A 19,823-nucleotide genomic window follows, 5' to 3' on the forward strand; every position below is an offset into this window, starting at 1 on the left:
TTTTTCGTAGCGCTACACTTCCCAAGACTCTTTGTTAAATTCCACTAGCATAAGGCAGCGCGTTACTGCTAGGGTAGATAATTGCTTAATAGTTGAATTTAGAAGCCCCTAAGGTTAAGCATGCAAATTTAACTACGAGGCAGATAGCTCAAAGGCCGCGAGATATGTACTTGCATGCTCAGATCCCGATTCACCATGACGGAAGACGTTGGTCCCCTGGATACAAAAACCTAAGTAATAAATAGGTAGATACCGATCAATACACTGCTCTGCGAAAAGCCATGTAAATACAAATAGTCAACACTTCGAGCCCTAAGAATAAAACTCCTTCCCTCGATCCGCCGTCCCTAGGCCCTACCACCCATCCACGGGTACCTGTAGGATTCTCGTAATTCATAATACAACATCAGAAGAGTCTGAATAACCCCGTGCTACTTTAGTCCTCATCCATAGGCAAGGTATCTTTCCATCGACATATATTCCATCCTCGGACTTTTCCCCTTGGTACCTACTTAGCAAGTGAAACAAACATTGCTACACTTGTGCATAAATGGGTAGGGTTGGATGTAGTTCACGTATATCTCTAAGCAGAGTATAAAGTGATGAACGCACTCGAATTTAGCGCAATCCGTACTGGTAGAATTATGCAGCCTTCTTCTTCCGACTGGACTTCTTAGGCTCCTCCGGAGTCTCGGCTACTTTGGAGGCTCTTTTACGCTTCTTGTCAGGGCTAGCGGGCGTCGCGGTCTTAGCAGCGCTCGCCTCGACATCCTCGACTTCGGCAGCTACGGTACTCTTCCGCTTTCGAGTTACCTTAGCCTTGGGTGTTTGAGTTTCAGGCTCAGGTGCAGGTGCCACGGCCATTTGCAGCTGCTCGGCGATGGCATCCTGATCATTGGGAGCATACGCCTCTTCTCCAGATAGAACGGGTTGGGGGATTCCATTTGCGTCTGCGTAGTTCAGAGCATCCGGATCAGTCATATTTCGAGCGTCAAGATTGCCAGCCTTGTATGAGTGCACTCGCGCATTATATAAGCGGAGGTTGAACTGATAAGCATTATTCCAAGCCTAGCATTGGTGTTAGCAAAGCGAATGTGTGATCGTCGGGCACCATGGGATACTTACATTCTTTTCGGTAGGGGTCATAGATGCCCAGCGACGCTGACCTTCCTCCTGTACAGCGCCTTTCGGGGCATCCTGACCAAGATCGTTGGCAATAATGGGGCGAGCGGTTTGCATATACAAGAAATAGGGAGTCAGAGGTCGCTTGGGAGCGTTAGGGTCATGAGTTCTCTTCTTGCGCTCCTTCTTCTCTTCAACATGGCCGAAGTCACCGAGTTGGCCACTGATGCCATCTAAGTTGGCGATCAGATTTTGCATAGAATGGCTTGCACCATTATCAAAAGGAGCGGGTTCTCCGATTAGGAGATTAGTTTGTCTTAAGAAGTCATCCGAGAAGCTCTTCATCAACCCTGTTATGGTATTAAATCTGGCATGTACCTGGTATGAGGATTAGTTTCCATCTTCAACTGAAATTTAAAAACCAATAAGAGAGGGGAAGACGGTGGTAATGGTGGGGGTGAATGATAAATTAATAGGCTGCTGTGCGATGGCAGCACACCATGTAAGATGCGAGGGGGTATAGAGTATGGGGGTATGAACGAGATAAGCTGTCTAAGACGACTAGGTATTTGACGGCCACAAATGAGCAGATGGGCAGATAGGCAGGGTCAGTGAATAACGGTAAGCAAACCGGGTTATCCAGCCCAAGTACTTAAAGCTTTATCGCCTAGCCATATAGCAATAAGCCCGGTTTGTAAACTTGCCATTGCCGTCGCATACATAATCGCAAGGTATCGAGTATCAGGCACTCGCAAACAATACGCAGTGGACTATCCCTTACACGTATAATAGATACATAGAAAAGGTATGTTGTCGAATTTTAGAATGGAAAAGAATAGGCTGACTTACGCTATCACGAACTCGGATAAACTCTTCAATACCAATCGTTCTAGGAGGTTGAATTGCAGGTCCGGCAGCTAGAGGTTGTTGTTGAATAGGTTGAGGCGCCATCTGAGCTGGGACAGGTTGCATGGTCATAGGAACCATGGCTGGTGCAGGTGCCACAGGGGCGGGTTGTCGGGGAGGGTCTGCCTTTTTGGGGCGAGGCATTGTGTTGATTTAGCGGTGGTTGTATTTTGGGTGGTTGTTGGTTGGGTTGGTTGGTGCTTGGTGCTGAGGACCTAGGTAGGAGGTAGATAGTGTTGTACTTTGACGCGATGGCTAGGTGTGCTTTGCGTAGGTATAAAAGTCACCTGTAGATTGCTGATCCAATATTTTAGAACAAACTATCTTGTCCGTGTTATGTTGCCGGGTTTGGTGGTCGACCTAGGTGTCTAAAACCAGATTGCGACCGCTGGAGATCAGTGAAGAAAAGGGCAGGAAGCGCGAAATTTTGGCGGAAAGAAAGTTTTGGGGGCAACGGCGCTGGAAGGGAGGGGCAGGGCACCCTCTAAATATCCCAAAACTAAGGCTTGCTGATTTTCCCAAATCACTGATCACTGAGAGAGAGGGGTGCTCCGGGGGGTCTGCACTATGGTGGATTAGGTACCTAAGTAACTTTTTTGCAGCGACGTCTTAGGTACAAGACAGCAGGCACTTACACCCCTGAAGAAACAACTATTTTACTACTGTAGCATCGCCAATGCAATTCTAATGAAATATTTCTACGTATTTAGAAACATCTAAGCTATCTTCTCATCCAATTTGCACCAAAATCATACAATTGTACGTTGTTTTACGTAGATTCTCGCTGTCGAGTCGACATCGATTCTTGTAGTGTCACCCGAAAAAAAAATATATCGCGTCTGAACTAGAGAGGGGCATCGAAATCAGCCCAGCCCCATTACCCGTAGAAGGAAGGGGCCGAAAAAATAATAATAAAAATAATAAAAATCAGCAGGCACAAATGGAACCAGCCCAACTTGATGCATCTTCATGGTACTTCCTCTTTGCATCATTCTGTTATTCTCGCAAGTCACCCGCTATCTACTTTTACACATGAGATCCAAATTTAATATATGTTGACCTTGTCGCATATTTCCTATACTGTGCGTCAACAATTAATACGAACAATTCTTTCAATATCTTCAAGTTTAATTGTTGTCGGTGACTAATTGTAAAGGTCGCAAGTGACGTTCCAAGTTCGTAGGGGCTTTAAAGAATGACTTTGAAAAGTTGCATCACTGGATGTGCTGAAGGAGCTTACAAGTACCCGAAATTTTGGTGTTCCCAGCGTCTTGTCATTCTCAATTGAATGGTTGCACCCGTCCAGCGCAAGCTGCAAATCGATTGGCTCGGCGGGGAAGGTGCACCTGTAGTCCATCAAATCACATCAGCGCCTCCAGCGAGCGTCTAAAGCGGCGGCAACTACCGGCCCTTCCATCCCCCCATCACCTACCGAAATTTTCAGGGTCAAACCAACTCCCCCGACACCCTCTCAGCTGCTCGCTCCAGTGTTGCTCCAGTGTTGCTCCAGTGTGCACACATAGTGGATTCAGCACCTTTCCCACCCTTTCCAACCTTCTGCACAAAATTTTCTTTCTTCCAAAAATACTACATAGGTATGGTCACCAACTAATAAAATCTTAGCAGCTGTTGATTATTTATCAGCGTACCATTATCCACCGTGCTACCCCACAATAGGTATCATCATAGTTACAGTTCACAGCATATTGATGCCTTTTGATTGTCACTACCTAAGGTAGCAATACTAGTGTTTGCGTTGACGAGATAGCTTTCCTGGCTGGCTACACTATTATCTGTCTGTCTGTCTTTCTGTTAGGTAGGATGGGTGGTTAAACAGCTCTTAACCAACCCATCGTTTCTGGTCTTCATAACCCATCAATTCTAAATTCATCAGTGAGGTTCATAGTGCACTACAGCGTAGATACTTGGTCACTGTGTCCTAACTTACATCCGTACTTGACCTTAGGAGACAGAACTGTTTCCGTATCCTCTTGGAGTGGTCGTGCCCAGCATGCTTACCTCTAAAGTCTGCCTAATATCTATGATAGATTTTACTTTGCCTCCGTCGACGCTTCTTGTCCAGACACCCCTTAATAGGCACTAATTCGTAAGGCCCGTAGCCTGAAGGGTCTGTTCTATCTATGCTTGTGTCGCTGTTCATGACGCATGGCTGGATACCTTCTATATGCTACTTGCTCACAATCCTTAGTGGTTTAACAGCTCAATGCGTCTTACCGCGCTTCAGGTAAAATCAACCGCACCAGGTGCCTATTCCGTAAATACTTGATAGCCTACATGAAGCTATAAGAATCTGCGAAATCAAAGTTGCTATAGTACCACCTTTTTCCCAAGATAATTACCTATATTATTATTAGGTCGTAGTGCTTTCGGTTGTTAACATTGTTTATAGTGCAGTCGTATTCGCTACATACTATTCACGATAGAGAGCATCCCCAGGCCACTGCCTGCGAGGCAGTCAACTCTATATGAAGATAGCAGCCTACCTAGTTATCGACTTCAGCGAATATAACCTAAAGAGCATGATCTAACAACTCAGTGATTAGTGACTATAATAGCTTACGTGCACTTGGCAATTGACATGATCGCTTTGCGTTTTAGCAGAGACGTGCCTCTGTGTAAATAGCAGGTTCTACTTGCGTTAAAACAACTACTAATTTAAGGAACTGCCATTTGAATACAGGACATGGCATTCAGGGCTCATGTATTCACGCTGAAAGTAACGGCTTTCCCGAGTGATATATGATATAATTAACCTACGGTAGTTATGTCGGAACAGCTTTGGGTGCCTCGCTAAGTCAAGGCTTGAAGCCAGGCACATTACCCCTCACTTGCAACCTACCTCCCTCTAAAGATAATATCACACGATGACCACGCAACAATAGCCTGTCTAGTAGTAAGGCACCAAGTGAAATACATATCCAGCATGGATCCGAATATTCAACCCGTGTTAAAGTTTGTAAAATGACTTGACTTAACCTACCCAACATGGGTCGGGTCTCCCAAGGTATTGAATAAGTATTATAGGTATATTATTCTACCTGATGGCACATTCTCTTAAGAACCTTTATAATAAAAACAAGATGTTACAAGATGTACTAGTTAAAAGTTACTATTATCACAAGTCAGTATAAATACAAAGATACTGCCGGAAGATTCAACGATAGGCTCCTGATGATTTGTCTAAATCATATGAAGGGATTTACAACCATATCAATACATACAATAGCAATGACCCACCTGAACCACTATGGTAACCGGTTGGGGTTAAGAGTAAGAAATCAGGTATCTTAGGCAGGTAAGCAACAACAATTGAAGTAAACAGGTCGCGTCAAAATAAACCGGGTTCATAGAAAAAGATCTTTCCAACATTTAGATTGCATGTCAATTTACATGTTACACGGCGGTTACCAGCTTGACGCCATTGCAGTCCGGAGAATCCACTTATCCGATCCGGATAACTGTCCCGGACCCAGGATGCACGTGTGCCGGCAGGCAGGAGCATTAAGGTCTTGAAACGTTAGGCTTGATCGCCAATCAGACCTCGTGTAGATCATCGTTCAAAGCACAAAGAGAAAGATAAAATGAAAATGCGTATATGAAATCAGATACATTAAAAACAGATATATTACTTTGGTAAAACCTATAACTAGATTGATCACATAGTTCTATCGTATGTTTTGATTTCGTACACGTTCAACATTGGTTTACGCGTATTATTAGAAGCTAACCTCGAAGCTTGAGTCCCCTGTCTTTTCAGAGCCGGATTTCCGATAGTAGATTGCACAGTACCTACTGTGCTTCTTGTACTTCTACAGTTACTGTCGTAACTGCAAGCTAGTAAATAGAAGTCTTGAGTACATCCATAAACTCGCCCTTTCCATGCTTGTATAAATCGTTTCAGTTATGATCAAATGGGATCCACTTAAAACCGGTATAGCGGTCTTGGCGGACATATGCATAAGTTACATGAGTTATGAGTTGAAACACGAGCCAACCAATGGACCTCTCGCTCCCCTCCAAGACTGGCTATTTGTTGCACTAACACCCTAATACCTAATACTAGGATTACGTTTACGTAGCACAGCTAAGCTCCTGCTACCCCTCCCCCTCCTTTTTCTTTCCATATTCCTTCAAATGTGCAGTCCCTTATCACGTCACCCCCGAACATCATCAGCTTATTACTTGTGGCTTTTCCTTGCAAATTAAGTTGGCCTTATTTCTCAGTTGATCTAGTTTAAGGTCAAAACACCAACTCAATCGTCTAACATTATTACCAAAGCATCAATATTCACTATATACCTAAACATTATCGATAGATCCAAAAATGATCACCCTCAAGCCTTTCCCCGCCTTTTTGGGGTTGGTATTCCTTTTTGTGTTCGCTCGGCCGGCCCTCGCCTTTGGTGCTGGTAACATCGCCGGTATGCTTTACCTGCTAGTCAATAATGATATAGCGCAAACCTCACGCTGATAGGGCTAACTTTCTCGTTATAGGCATCTCCAAGGTTGAAGGACAGAACTGTTAGTTTTCTCCTCGTGTGGGCTGTGAAAGCATTTCTCTGGGAAATCTAACCTGAAATTGCGTCTAGGGCGTCATGGAGATATTGAAGACACCCTTCTTTCAATCATAATGGCCCGAGCCGTTGGGGGCAAGAAGTTCAACAAGCTTATGGTTTCCCGTGTCTACTTCGGTAACTGGCTTCGAGATTACTCCCAAGCCATCGATGTCGGTACGGTCAAGTCAGTCTCTGCCGAAGCTATTCGACTCCTTTTATGTGTTCTTGGCTTCTTGACCTTTGGCTATGGCTCCAAAGAATTTGAAGTCACTGCCGAGCGCCTTGGCTGCTACCGACCCGAAGACCACATCGACAACCCCAAGAATTATGCCGACAACGAAGATGCACGTCAATATGACCAAAGACTGCGTGGTCCCGTTGATGAACGTGTCGAGCTCGCTGTCGACCCAGAGACGGGGATGAAGAACTACATTGCCAACGAAAATTCTAGAATAATGACTTCGGCACAGCACATTAGACGGCTATTTGGTCGTTGCATCGAACTTGGCCGATCCTACAAGCAGAGCAACAGGAAGAGTGATTTGTATGAGGCTTTGCGATTGCTTGGAACTGGTCTCCATTGTCTTGAAGGTATTGTGTCTAGTGTCATCTTGAGCTATAAATGCTCTTTCTTGTGTCTATAGAAAGCTAACTCGAGATCGAATAGATTTCTTAGCCCACAGTAACTACACGGAGTTGGCGCTTATCGAGCTTGGCGAGCGAGATATCTTTCCACACGTCGGTAGAAACACCAAAATTCAGATCCCTGGGGCTCGACATGAGGTCTACCCCTGCATTACTGGAACCTTTGGCGGTGTCGACTTCCTACACTCTGTTACGGGAGAAGGTTAGCTACACCCTACAAAATTTACTTGGCAAACTTTTCTAGCATATCTAACTCTCCATCCTCTTAGTCTCGGACAAATTGACGCAGAATGAAATCCAAGAACTCGAGGGCACTCTCGAGGAGAATTCAAGGAAAAACGATACAAGCATTCTGGAAGGACTCATTGACAAGATCCCAGATGGTATTTTTGGCGGCGACAACAAGAAGCAGAAGATGGAAGATATCCAGAGCGACGCCGCCAATGCGCAGATGGCTAACACATCAGTCTCCCCAAGAGAACCGGAAGAATTTACGGCGTATATCCAGCAAGTCTTTCAGCAGATCATGCCTGCCATTGAGTTCCACGATGATCTTATGAAGAATATCAGCGAGGCGGTTGAGAAAATTCCCATTCTACCCCAGATCATTGAACAGTTAGAGGAGCAGCTCTCGATGTGGACATTCTCGATTATGGCGCCCTTCGTGGTTCCTATTATCCAGCAGGTTAAGAATGAACTTCGTACTGGTTCGTCCGAAATCATTGAGAGTAGCAAGAACGAGCAGCATATCGTCTTTGACGATGATGACTGCAGTGATCCGACGCACTCCATGCTCTCCAAGGATCATTTCACTAACGTGAGTGGCTACCACTTAATCTAACTATTTATCATACTAACTATCTTAAAGATCCTTAACGAGATTGCAGGAAAGACTGCTAGCAAGGTCGTTTACTGGGTTGTTCCTCAGATAATGGATGCCTGGGATGACGAAGGTGCTGATATTGATCGCCTGATGACCCGTATTATCTATGGCGTGCTACACCATCCAGCTCAGCGTGATATGGGAGAAGATGGGGCTCGTGATGGGCGACAAATCATGTTCCGCTCCGTCGAGGAGTGGTGGAACCAGATGGACGAAGGCGCCAAGGATGAATACCGCCAAAAGCTTTCTCGCGATGGCGTATTTAACGGCGAGAATCACAAGGAAGGTGTCCACGATTCCGGTCATGGTTGTGGAAAGCCTCTTGGAATGCACAAAAATTTCGCTGAGGGCGGAACTATGGAAGACCGTATCGCAAGCCAAGCTGCTAGTGCTATTGTCGGGGGCCTCACTGGTGGCGTCTCTGAATTCGTAAGTGCCCAATCTGGCGGACAAATCAAGTTACCCAGCACCGGAAATCAAGGATCCAGTAGTTCCGGCGGTGGTGGACTTCTCGGGGCTCTCGGAAACTCTCTTCTAGGCGGGGCTTTCAAGAGCAATGAAACCGAATCTTTCGGGAGCAGGCGCCAGGAAGACGATGGATCGTATACTGAGAGCCGCACTGAATACGGACGCTCTGGGGATCGCTATGCCCAAGCTGAATATTCCGAGAACAGAAATTCCGAGGGAGGTGAGACCAGGGAATATCGCCGCTACGAGCAAGATGAAAACGAGGGTCGAGGCTACGGTTACCAAGAGCGCACCGATACTCGTCCGAGCTACGGCGGTGGATATGAGGAACGCACCGAACGTCGGTATGAAAGTAACGACAACTACCAGGAATCCAGCAACCGGAGTCGGCGTGGTAGCAATGATAATGATAACTACGGCGGCGGTGGCGGTTACGGACGTCGCGAGGAACGCTCGGAAGAGTCTTACGGCGGCGATAGGTACGAACGTCGCGAGGAAAGTTCTGAATACAGATCTGAAGATCGTCGTGACAATGATGAAGGTGGTTTTCTAGATACGGTTATAAGCCGAGTTGGTGACGCCCTTGACGAGGGTAGCCGCCGCCGCCGTGACGAAGGAGGCAGCGGATGGGGCCTTTAGAGAAGGTTTCGTTCGAATTAGATATCTCTTGACGGTACGGCTGGCGGTCTTGGCGAGGAGTTCTTAGGTTGTCCGAGCATGATCACGGGGGATTTCGACGCGCGTTGCGTTGAGGATACTCCCAAAAGTTACGACGTAGGTAAAGCTACAATGATGCAAGCTTTTACTTAGTTCTATCTCTTTAGCAAGTTAACCAAGCTTTATTCAGAATGATACTACCACTTTATGATTAAATTAATAAAATGGTGACTACATCGTATGCAAGATATAATCCAAGAGTTTAGCTATAAGTTATATGTCTTCTCCGCATCTAGCTACACTATAGTGGGGCATTGCCAAAGAGGTCCTCTTAAGCTGCCCTACTTCTAGTATGACCTCACGGAGGTAGAATCCCGACGGCTATTGGACACCAAGCCTTTTTCCAGATAGTTTTCCCAATTTTGCCAGGCCCTAGCCCCACCCAGCTAAGCTCCGTTCCATTAACATGGTCTTACCTGCGACAATCCCTATATATCACCTATATTATCACCTATAATGCCATGCAAGATTCCGCCAGGGCGGGTCGCCACACGACTCAAGCCGTCCTAACGACAGAGTGCCCAGAGACTCCATGAATATGGAAAGATATTACTACTTCCGGTGGGCCATTGTGAGGGGATAAGATCGGCGGCCTTACTTTCAGCCTGGTAAGTGTAAGTAGTTCAGCACGGTCGTGACATCTTTAAAGGCTGGCCGGTTTCCGGATTGCGTGCTGCTCCTTTTTTTTTGTTTCTTACCTTCATGCCGTAAACTCGATACGAAAATACAGCTAGTTCGAACATATCTCAAAAGGAACAATGCAGCTTACAGCAACCTTGGGACTCGCGGTCCCCTTGCTAGCGCAGTTAGCATCGGCGCAGGCGTCCGGGTCGGGAAAGACGACACGATATTGGGACTGCTGCAAGCCGAGCTGCGCATGGTCACAGAAGACCGACAGCGGGAAAATGATCGGTACCTGTAGCAAGGCGGACCAGCCGCTCGGCGACAACGGAGCGACCAAGAGCGCGTGCGACAGCGGCGGCTCGGCATACATGTGCAGCAACCAGAGCCCGTGGGCTGTTGACGATACTCTCAGTTACGGATGGGCCGCCGTGAGGATCCAGGGACAGACCGAGACTACCTGGTGCTGCGCTTGCTACGAATTGACCTTTACCAGCGGTCCGGTTAGCGGCAAGAAGATGATCGTCCAGGCCAGCAACACGGGAGGTGACTTGGGCGAGAATCACTTTGATCTTGCGGTATGTTGTTTCTTTCTTACTCTTGTCATACATTTGTCTCTCTCTCTCTCTTTCTCTCCCTCTTTCTCTCTCTCTTTCTCTCTCTCTTTCTCCACTCCTCGCCCTCCCCTCCCATACCTGGAGCGAATATATTAGGTAGACAAGCAAGCACTGACCCCTTATATAGATCCCCGGCGGCGGTGTCGGGATCTTCAACGCCTGCACGGACCAGTACGGCGCTCCGGCTAACGGGTGGGGCGAGCGGTACGGCGGTGTGAGCTCGCGCTCGGCTTGCGACGGGTTCCCCGAGGCGCTGAAGGCCGGCTGCTACTGGCGCTTCGACTGGTTCGGCGGCGCGGACAACCCGGCCGTCTCCTTCAAGCAGGTCACGTGCCCCTCGGCCCTCACCGAGAAGAGCGGCTGCTCTCGCAACAGCTAGGCGCAACGGTCGAGAGATGGGTTGGTATAGGGACTGGGGTTCCGAAGAAAGGGGGAAGAGGGAGTATAACTTGGGTGGATGTATATAGGTTGGGAGATGCGATGGAAGGTATATAGAAACTTTACGTATATTAAAGGCATTTAAATTTAGCGGCGATTCTTGCGTTGCTGGTTTTTTTTCTTTTCGTAGCGTTATGATTCCTAGTTACAGGTACCTATGTGTTCCATGTTTGGGAACCCCTTATTGTTAGGGACGTTATAGGAGTTTATAAATCCCAACTGAAACAAGTGACACTGTCTCTGTTAAGACTCGATGCGATTCTATTGGATCTATGCATAGTTAGTTCGTAAACTTGTAATTGATAGACCTAGGAAGAAGCAACCTGTGTTATCATATGTATTGAAATTGCCATTGTTGTAAATAAAATGCGGTGTTTTGCTTTGGCTCCCATAATGCTAAGATGTTTATAAGTGTTAAGAGTCCATTGGCACCGTACAATACAGCACCACTTTCTTTAAGCTAGATAGGTACCTCAGTCACTGTTTTCCTATTAAAGACGTAGACACCACCCGTATCGGCACATCGTATTATCGTCGTATCTTGGCACACAAATACGTAGCGGATTTATCCTAAAAACCTGCAGCCAAGCTGCTTTCGAGATCTGGTGTCACCCCACGTGCTACTTTTTGGCATTATTGTAGGATTTCCAACTCGGAGCTTCCTTGAATTAGAAGCTGGGTAGCAATGGCGTGCGTTAAAATCAAGTCGTGATCTCGGGGGCGACCGAAGGTTTTAAACTCCTTCTCAGGTATAAATAATCGGGGTTAGATCATCAAATCAACTGTCATCTTAGTACCTTCACTTCGTAGTGGTAGATATTAAATACACCCTGCCGGGATGAAGCTCTTAACCGCCTTCACTAATCTCCTAGCTGCCACCAATGTAGCCATGGCAGCAAGTCTACCTCTGCGCATCGTCTCGTTCAACATTCGGTACGCCGCGACGTCTCTTGATAATAATGAAAAGCCCTGGTCGGGCCGCCGCACAGGTCTCATCAACCAACTCAAGTCAGTAACCGCCAATGCATCGGCGGCCGGGGCTGTGTCGGTGCTGGGCCTGCAAGAAGTTCTCGACGCCCAACTAAACGACATTAAGAACGGTTTGGGAACCGACGTCTGGACTCATTTTGGCTTTGGCCGAGACGACGGCAAGAAGAAGGGCGAGTACAACCCGATCATCTACCGCACCGACGTTCTCAAGCTATTATACAGCGAGCAGAAGTGGCTGTCGCCTACGCCAGACGAGGTCTCGTTCGGATGGGGTGCCGGTAGCCGACGAGTCAGCGTGATTGCTGTCTTCGAGCACATCGGAACCGGAAAGCGCTTCATCCACGCCAATACGCACCTAGACAACGTGAGCTCGCAGGCGCGTAGCGAGGGGATCAAGGTCGTTTTGTCGCGCATCCGGGCTGTGCAGGATACGTACGGTCCTTTGGGCGTAACGTTAACCGGCGACTTCAACTCGGAGCCAGGCGGCGATGCGTACACTACGCTCGATGGCACGGGGTATCTGACCGAGCTGTGGAACTCGGGGGCGAAACGGCTGGGAACTAATCAGCTAACGTACACGGGCTTTTCGACGACGGGCAAGAGCCGCATCGACTTTGTCTGGTTCGGTCCTAAGGGCGAGGATCGGTACTCGGCGCAACAGTTTGAGTTCCTGAATAATGATATAGACGGTGTTTTTATTAGCGACCATCGGGCTGTGGTTGCTGACCTGGTTGTGCTTTGAGTTAGATGTTGGGGTTTGGTAGTTGGTGTGCCTATCTCGATCATCCGAGTAGAGTGAAATTTCAGATTTATGATAGACACTAATAAAGGCTCTATTTATTAACAATATGGCGAGTCTCAAGTCATAATTACGATTTTAATTAAACAAACGGTAAAAACGCGTGGCTGAAAAAACTGATATGCTAGCAAGTTAATACTACGTGAGTAAGGGGTTGATCTTCTCCGGCTTGGTTCATTTCTCTATCTATTTTGCATAGAGTCCTACCAGCAAGAAAGTCAGCTGCTCAATGATAAGTTCAACATGTGTATGATTAGAATGTACCTTCGACACCTAAGGTGCATGGGGCGGTTGGTTGCCTGGGTGCGCATAGGTAGGTGACGATATGAAAGGAAGGTTGGCAGTTGGTTGCTGTAGGCATATTTTCATGCACGGACAGGATGACTGGACGATAGGAAGAGCTGCCCCTCGTTATTTCTTCTACATTCTGGTTCCAGCTACGGAAAACACGAACAGCTTTTCAACACATCAAGAAACAACACCACCTCGTCCCATACGAAATCACAACAATAGATACAGGACTATCTTACCGTTCCACTCTCCGGCTGCCAAAACCAAGCGGCCAGTACTGCTATTATGGCTAACAACCGACTAGAGTCATCGTAAGGCTCCTTTTATTTCTCTATGTGTGATGATAAATCGATACTAACTATTGTTTTAAGCCCATACGCCGGCCCTCAAACGATTCTACGATTCGAAGATGGACTAGAATTCACCATTCCTACTACATTGTACAAGAAGTTTTTCTCATACGAAATTTCCGATTTAGAAGAGTATCTGATAAGTTTCCCTGGCGATTGTGGACATGTTATCGTCCACTTTCTTTACGCGGGCACATACCAGTATCTCAATCTAAAAGGCATATGCACATGTGAGAAGGACAAGGACATTGATGAATTCATAACATGTGCCCAAGTATACAAGATTGCGGGAGACTGCCTCCTATTCCCCCTGAAGAATCTCGTCAAAGATGAAATGGAACGCCTCGGGGGCCGCATACAAGTAATGCAACTCCTTGACGCGGTGAAGGATATGTACCCGACTCTTCCCGATACTGATACATGGCTTCGCAACTTTCTCAAGTCTCTAGTCGAACGCCTCGTCGATAATCCTTCAATTCCTATCGAATTCAGTGATTCGCAGAGCCTTGGTTACCGTACTTCAATTGCCAGTCTCCTTGTTGGAACCACAATTGAGCTATGTCGCGAAAAAGTCCACGCGTCCCAACGACGCCCCGCTGTCGTGGTTACAATTCAGGGTCATCTTCACGAAGTTCAAAACCGAGGAGTTGAGCATTTAGAACCTAAGCTAGTTCTCGACCAGGATCCGCAGAAGAATCAGGATGCGAAGGAGAAAGGAAAGGAAGAGAGCGGGTCACAGGGCCCAAAGAACGGGGGAAACATTCTGTCCTCGTATCCTGTGGCCGGAACGAGGTAAGACATACTTGAATATCTGGAAATTTGTACAGTTGGCTAACTTGGAGGAAGCTCAGGCAATGTCAAGGAACCCAAAGTATCGACTAATCCCAACAACGAAGAAAGGGTTGAGGTCCCCCTAACCACAGGGGCAGCAACCTACTATGACATGCCCGAGGCTCACACGGTTTACTCTTTCGAAAGACTCCTAAATATATGCGCAGAGGAGCGCTTCAGAAAGTTCTCTCCCGAGGAACTGCGATGGAAACAGCTGGTTTGGGAGAAAGATCACCCCGAAGGTGTCTAGTCAGAATTGTAGGCAGTTAATTTTCGTGTCGTTTACGCGTATACCAGAGAAATAAAGTCCAATACTGGAGAGGGAGCAACTTCTTTGCAGATTGGATGATATGGGTGCTGGGCTTGTTTGTTTAATCCCGACATTCGGCAGACTGGTTGATAATAGTCTGAATTTGACGATGGATTTTTAAAAATTGTTTCTTCTAGAAACTAAGTAGTGACAAGATAATAGTTAATGAAACGAGGCGTCTATCCAATCCCAGTTACTCGTAGCTTGGTATTACTTCTAGACAATATAAAACTGGCCCATCTGATTGGTGGAGATTCGGCTTTCCAATTCTTCTCTTGAAAACAACCTCAAGTATATAAACGCCTTTTCGACAACGCTCTTTCACGTACGACCATAGAATCTGGAAAACTCGGGATCCCGTCCGCTCTCCCCTTCGATAAACCAGATATCGCTGGATTAGTAGTTGGGTCGGTGACGACCAGCGAATCCCCAGTGTTGTACGTTTTGTTCCTTTTTCTTTCTTTTTTATAAGACCTGTCTCCAGTCATTGTATTCTTTTTAATAGTCATGTATACCTCATTGCCCGGTTAATTATGACCTCTAGTTTGTAGGGATGCTTAACTACCTTTTACGACTTTTAAGTTGGTTGATACCTACCGGTTTTCCGTTGTATATGAAACCATCAATGCCTGTTAAAAAGCTAAGTCGTTGGGTAATTAGAACCTCGGAAGAAATATATATATTTCATGCCAAGTAAAGTATCATAGCGACTCATAACCAGACCTGTTTGTGTTCCCAAACTCATTTACAGAATCACCCCATCATGGCTTGGCATCTTTCTGGACAGTCGCGGAACATTATCCAACTTCTCAATGTTTACCGGCTCAAGGAAATCTCATACGACTGGGTATAAATACGACCAAGCTTTTGCTACTCGGTTAAGGTCTTTGGGTCCATTTGCCGCGTTCGGTTCCCATTGTGGGGTACGTTTTCGGGGTTGTGCTAGGTTAAAGCTCAAGGATACTAACGTTGATTGGCAACGTATTGCGTGCATAAGCGACCGGCTAATATATGAGAACGCATATGTCATTTAATATGTGTAAATTCATGGGTTAAGCTTAAGAATGATATATCGTATGAAACCTAATGCTACGTTATTGCGGCTCGTTACGTTACTTGAGTTGTGCAACTACAAGAGAATCCGTCCAAGCGTTTTTGCATGAGAATAATTAACCTTATATGGCTGTTTGTTAGTACTTCACGACGAGAACATAAATACAAATCGCGATGTTTATTTAATACTATCATGAATCTTTTTAAAACGGTGTATACGTTACTAAAGCCACATCTAGCGTCCAGTCCAAACTCTCTTTTTTTGAGGGACCTATCTTTATTATATATAAGAGGAAAACATATTACTTAGTATTTTTTGTGTTAATATAGGTAGGTAGTTGCAAAATAACTTATCGTAAGATGTACTGCAAAATAATAGAATCGATGCTATAGTACTACTCCGCTTGTCGTTTCCACTGTCATGGCACTATTCTATATACGAATTTATACACAATATCCCCGAAAGCAGTTCATCCTCAAATCATTCAGCAGTAGAGTACGTCAGCAAAGAAGGATTGCAGGGCTGGAATTGAAATTCAAATCTCATGTAAATTGACATATCACTCTGGATTAGATAAATATGGACCGATGAACGAGGAAATGGATTCCACTGTCCGTTAAAGCTGTTCGATACTACAATATATAAGCTGAAAAGTAGAAGCAACTCGCCATTCCACATATGGTATATTTAATAGTAAAGACTCCTTCAGGGGAGAACAGGTTGTACCATGGCAGCCTTTCAATGTAGATTCCCGTTACGTTTATATGCTTAATATTTATCACTGGTAGAAGAAACCCCTTTTCGGGGAGGAGAGGTCCAGTACGCATTAAGAGAGATATACTACTGCTTGGAAATGGCGTAAAAGTATTGATAGGAATATCGAACTGCCTCCTTGGATTTTATGGACTTCGCTATGCAAATCATAGACAATGAAGGGATTAGGGTTACGAATAACCATTAGACTAGAACCAGTTTGTACCGAGAATGAACACAACCCATAAATACCTAGAATCCAAACATAGGGATGTGTTGTGTCTTGATTCACCCTAATGGCATCATTGCATTCTTCTCGACGCTATCTTCAAGGAAGGTAAGTTTCGAAGAGAATACAATCTACAGGCAGCTATTCGGCCCATCTCGGTGATACCATATTTGCTTACATCAAGTCCTCATCCACCTTCCTTTCAGATTCACCTCCGCTTACCATTGTCGGGCCTCCTATTTGCTAACTCCTTGCTAATAGGCTTTTCTCTATCATGCATGACATGTGCAAGGGGATAATATGTAGTTAAAGTGGGGTATAAACGTGGATTAAGTCTTGGCCAAGAGCATGGGTTGTGGATCTCGACTATGATTCCACACATAAAAAATTTCGTAGCTACTATGTATGGTGTTGGAGGCTCGTTATGATCTACGTGTAATATGTGTACCTATCACAGTCACGATGCCAGGATTCGCAGGACGTAAGAGAAACGTGAAATTCCTTTAGCGTGCCTTGAGCCTTGTATTCCATATAGATAACTACTCAACATGTAATAGTAACTTCTTGGCGCCATCTTAGTATTGGATAGTATAGGAGAGCCGCGCGTCCACGTTACATCAACCACAGTATTCGATTGAAACTTAGCAAAACTACACGACGATTCATCAACGTTTATATCGTTCAATGAGACATCAAGACTTAAGGGTTGCGAGAACCTATTGCGAGAAGAACCTAAAGTAGCTATTAGGAAAGGGAACCTTTTTCGTCGCTAGTGTACATAGAAAGCCAGCTCCACGGGGCCAACACCTCTTTTATGGGTAAAAGTCTCCTTTCTACTCTTTCCATTTTCGATGCTCTAGGTGGGGTATATCAAATTGTGGGATTGAGGAGTATGAATTACGGGAGGTTCAGTTGCTTGTAATCGCCAATAAACAACAACAGTAATATAATACGAGTTAGGAGAGTCAAGATATCAAAATCAAGACTTTCCAAAATCAATAGCTAGCTTAACTAACATATCTAACAAGTCTATAATATCTATTAGTTAACTAGATTATGTAAACTAGGACACGCGAGTTTCATATAACCTAACTAACTAGGTAGGTAGTTATATCTGCATGGAATACGTTTAGACGTCAGTTTTGGCTCAGGCCAGCCTTTTGCATCGCTGCGTTTTCAACCGCTGTCTTTTCATTGGCTATCGATACCTACCAATCTTAGCTGCAATGCCGAAGCGGGTAGGGTCCTTTAGTATGATTTGATATTAGATCCCTGGGTGAATCTATGGAGATCCCACGAACTCGCGGGGGGGGGGAGGGGGGGATATCGCCAGGGGGACCAATTTAGGAGGGTGTCATTAGAGAGACAAAGGAGATGATACTGCCGCGATTTTGCGTGATGGCGACACTTGCCAACACTTCGAATTGGCGGTGACTGATCGGCAACGTATATTGTACCTGCCTTTCTTGAACAGACCGTTGTTGAAGATATAAATACCTATGTTTGTTCCTCTATTTTATCTGCTTCTATTCTGGCTTGTTCCAGCCAGGGCTTTCACTCTTTCCACAACTTCTTTTTCACTCTCTTGAGCTCTCAAGGCTCTTAAGTTTGGTTCACGATGGTTAACCTGCGCACGATCACCGCCGCTTTGGCGGTATCCTCTTTCAACGGTGCTGCCGTCGCCCACCCTGGCGATAGCAAAGAAGTAGTCAAGTACGAGAGGGCTATGCACAAGCATGCTCAGGCAGGAGCTCGTCGTGCTATCACCAACTATGGCAAAACTCCCGATACGGCCGCTCTTAAAGCTCGTGCAGCTGCTCGCCGTGCAGCCACTGCTCAGAGTCTCCGTGAGAAGCGTGGCCTCACCGACAGTAAGCTATCCCAGAATACCCCATGCTTCTTCTCACTAATTTTGAAATAGAACACATGAAGTCCAAGAGGGGCCAGGCTGAGCTTGAGAAATACTTGAACGTCACGCACGACACTACGGAACTTGGTTACACCTTAGATACCCCGTTGGACGTTATCTTCGATTCGAACTCAACCGCCGCTCTTGTTCCTGAGGTTACTATTGGCCCCTATTGGGTAGCGGGAGAACTAATCCGAGTACGTTTATCCTCGATTATTCTTTGCACCCGATTTCTGATGGTGAAAAACATATGCCTTTCTCAAGCGCTAACTTAATCATTACAGGTTGATGTTACCGACAACCAAGCCGGAGTGCCTGTCCATCTAGACCTGCAATTCATTGACGTCAACACGCTTGCAGCTATTCCTAACTTGCTGATCGACATCTGGCACTGCAATGCTACCGGTGTATACTCCGGTGTCTCTATGATGAGGCAGGGAGGTCTCAACACTACTCATGGCCGTGGTATCCAAACCACCGACGACGAGGGTGTGGTTCAGTTCGATACTATCTTCCCGGGTCACTACACCGGTCGAGCGCCTCACATTCACTTGATGAGCACTGAGAACGCCACCGTTCTTCCCAACAACACCTACTTGACGGACGGCAAGCCCAACCACATCGGTCAGCTCTTCTTCGACCAGAGCCTCATCACTGCCGTAGAGAAGCTCGCGCCTTACAACACCAACACCCAGAGTCTCACCCTCAACTCTGAAGACGGCATCGACGCCGAGACCTCTACTGCCGAGTACGACCCCTTTGTCGACTACGTTCTCCTTGGTAGCGAACTCCAGGACGGTCTCTTGGCGTACCTAACTGTCTTCGTCGACACCAAGGCCAATCAGACTGCCTACGCCCACGCTGCCGCTCACTACTACGAGGGAGGCGGTGTTGCTTCTCCCGGCGGTGGCTTCCCCGGTGGCCCAGGCGGTCCTGGAGGTCCTGGAGGTCCGCCCGGCAGCTCGTTCCCTCCCCCGCCTAGCAGCACCACTGCTCCCTAAAGTGCATCCGCATAATTCGTCCTTCATTAGGAGCCGATATACAATCGAGAGGATAGCATAGGAGGTGTTATTTAGAAAAAATCCGTAGTGCTTTTACACGCTATAAGCCGGAAAAATAGATTGTCGTTATCGACATTTTTTCTGCTGCCGTTAAGTGTTTTAATGAGTGAATTACATGCATTTTCCGTAGGACATCATATCCCAATTGCCGAGCACTCGATTGATGGTGTGAATATTTTTGATTTGTTGCCACTTAATCATGATTGCACTCTATATATCCCGCCTACTATCCCATTTTGTGATATTAGTGCT

General features: G+C 46.2%; 6 protein-coding genes across 6 annotated transcripts; 5 read left to right on the plus strand and 1 right to left on the minus strand.

The window, feature by feature from the left end:
* Positions 1-104: 104 nt before the first annotated feature.
* Positions 105-2,633, minus strand: F4813DRAFT_359389 (uncharacterized protein). The gene is made up of 3 exons (XM_049243327.1): positions 1,972-2,633; positions 1,126-1,500; positions 105-1,068 (listed from the first exon to the last, which is right to left on the minus strand). The coding sequence occupies exons 1-3, from the start codon at positions 2,170-2,172 to the stop codon at positions 643-645; spliced, it is 1,002 nt and encodes a 333-aa protein (XP_049099701.1). The 5' UTR covers positions 2,173-2,633; the 3' UTR covers positions 105-642.
* Positions 2,634-6,108: 3,475 nt separating this feature from the next.
* F4813DRAFT_359392 (Het-C-domain-containing protein) lies at positions 6,109-9,474 on the plus strand. Its single transcript, XM_049243328.1, has 6 exons — positions 6,109-6,470; positions 6,544-6,570; positions 6,639-7,196; positions 7,273-7,452; positions 7,520-8,067; positions 8,119-9,474. The coding sequence occupies exons 1-6, from the start codon at positions 6,374-6,376 to the stop codon at positions 9,238-9,240; spliced, it is 2,532 nt and encodes an 843-aa protein (XP_049099702.1). The 5' UTR covers positions 6,109-6,373; the 3' UTR covers positions 9,241-9,474.
* A 65-nt stretch (positions 9,475-9,539) lies between these two features.
* On the plus strand, positions 9,540-11,383 carry F4813DRAFT_359395 (glycoside hydrolase family 45 protein). The gene is made up of 3 exons (XM_049243329.1): positions 9,540-10,517; positions 10,684-11,264; positions 11,318-11,383. Exons 1-2 carry the CDS (start codon positions 10,077-10,079, stop codon positions 10,933-10,935), a joined length of 693 nt encoding a protein of 230 aa, XP_049099703.1. The 5' UTR covers positions 9,540-10,076; the 3' UTR covers positions 10,936-11,264; positions 11,318-11,383.
* A 259-nt stretch (positions 11,384-11,642) lies between these two features.
* On the plus strand, positions 11,643-12,831 carry F4813DRAFT_359396 (Endonuclease/exonuclease/phosphatase). Its single transcript, XM_049243330.1, has one exon. The coding sequence runs from the start codon at positions 11,833-11,835 to the stop codon at positions 12,724-12,726; it is 894 nt and encodes a 297-aa protein (XP_049099704.1). The 5' UTR covers positions 11,643-11,832; the 3' UTR covers positions 12,727-12,831.
* A 528-nt stretch (positions 12,832-13,359) lies between these two features.
* Positions 13,360-14,505, plus strand: F4813DRAFT_396241 (uncharacterized protein; the record flags this gene model as incomplete). Its single annotated transcript, XM_049247808.1, has 3 exons — positions 13,360-13,385; positions 13,446-14,216; positions 14,271-14,505. 3 exons carry the CDS (start codon positions 13,360-13,362, stop codon positions 14,503-14,505), a joined length of 1,032 nt encoding a protein of 343 aa, XP_049099705.1.
* A 3,446-nt stretch (positions 14,506-17,951) lies between these two features.
* Positions 17,952-19,622, plus strand: F4813DRAFT_72547 (putative GPI anchored dioxygenase). The gene is made up of 3 exons (XM_049248831.1): positions 17,952-18,472; positions 18,523-18,707; positions 18,795-19,622. The coding sequence occupies exons 1-3, from the start codon at positions 18,220-18,222 to the stop codon at positions 19,509-19,511; spliced, it is 1,155 nt and encodes a 384-aa protein (XP_049099706.1). The 5' UTR covers positions 17,952-18,219; the 3' UTR covers positions 19,512-19,622.
* The last annotated feature ends 201 nt before the right edge of the window (positions 19,623-19,823 follow it).

This window comes from Daldinia decipiens (genome assembly GCF_022478715.1).
Source record: "Daldinia decipiens strain CBS 113046 unplaced genomic scaffold F4813scaffold_16, whole genome shotgun sequence".
NCBI classification, from domain to species: domain Eukaryota; kingdom Fungi; phylum Ascomycota; class Sordariomycetes; order Xylariales; family Hypoxylaceae; genus Daldinia; species Daldinia decipiens.

Coding starts and splice junctions, on each gene's coding strand:
- F4813DRAFT_359395 (XM_049243329.1), top strand. CDS start 10,077: ATGCAGCTTACAGCAACCTTGGGACTCGCGGTCCCCTTGCTAGCGCAG. Junction 10,518..10,683: donor AGAATCACTTTGATCTTGCG/GTATGTTGTTTC, acceptor CCCCTTATATAG/ATCCCCGGCGGCGGTGTCGG.
- F4813DRAFT_359389 (XM_049243327.1), bottom strand. CDS start 2,172: ATGCCTCGCCCCAAAAAGGCAGACCCTCCCCGACAACCCGCCCCTGTG. Junction 1,501..1,971: donor TTATCCGAGTTCGTGATAGC/GTAAGTCAGCCT, acceptor TCCTCATACCAG/GTACATGCCAGATTTAATAC. Junction 1,069..1,125: donor TGACCCCTACCGAAAAGAAT/GTAAGTATCCCA, acceptor CACCAATGCTAG/GCTTGGAATAATGCTTATCA.
- F4813DRAFT_359392 (XM_049243328.1), top strand. CDS start 6,374: ATGATCACCCTCAAGCCTTTCCCCGCCTTTTTGGGGTTGGTATTCCTT. Junction 6,571..6,638: donor CAAGGTTGAAGGACAGAACT/GTTAGTTTTCTC, acceptor AATTGCGTCTAG/GGCGTCATGGAGATATTGAA. Junction 8,068..8,118: donor CCAAGGATCATTTCACTAAC/GTGAGTGGCTAC, acceptor ACTATCTTAAAG/ATCCTTAACGAGATTGCAGG.
- F4813DRAFT_72547 (XM_049248831.1), top strand. CDS start 18,220: ATGGTTAACCTGCGCACGATCACCGCCGCTTTGGCGGTATCCTCTTTC. Junction 18,473..18,522: donor GAAGCGTGGCCTCACCGACA/GTAAGCTATCCC, acceptor ATTTTGAAATAG/AACACATGAAGTCCAAGAGG. Junction 18,708..18,794: donor TAGCGGGAGAACTAATCCGA/GTACGTTTATCC, acceptor TAATCATTACAG/GTTGATGTTACCGACAACCA.
- F4813DRAFT_359396 (XM_049243330.1), top strand. CDS start 11,833: ATGAAGCTCTTAACCGCCTTCACTAATCTCCTAGCTGCCACCAATGTA.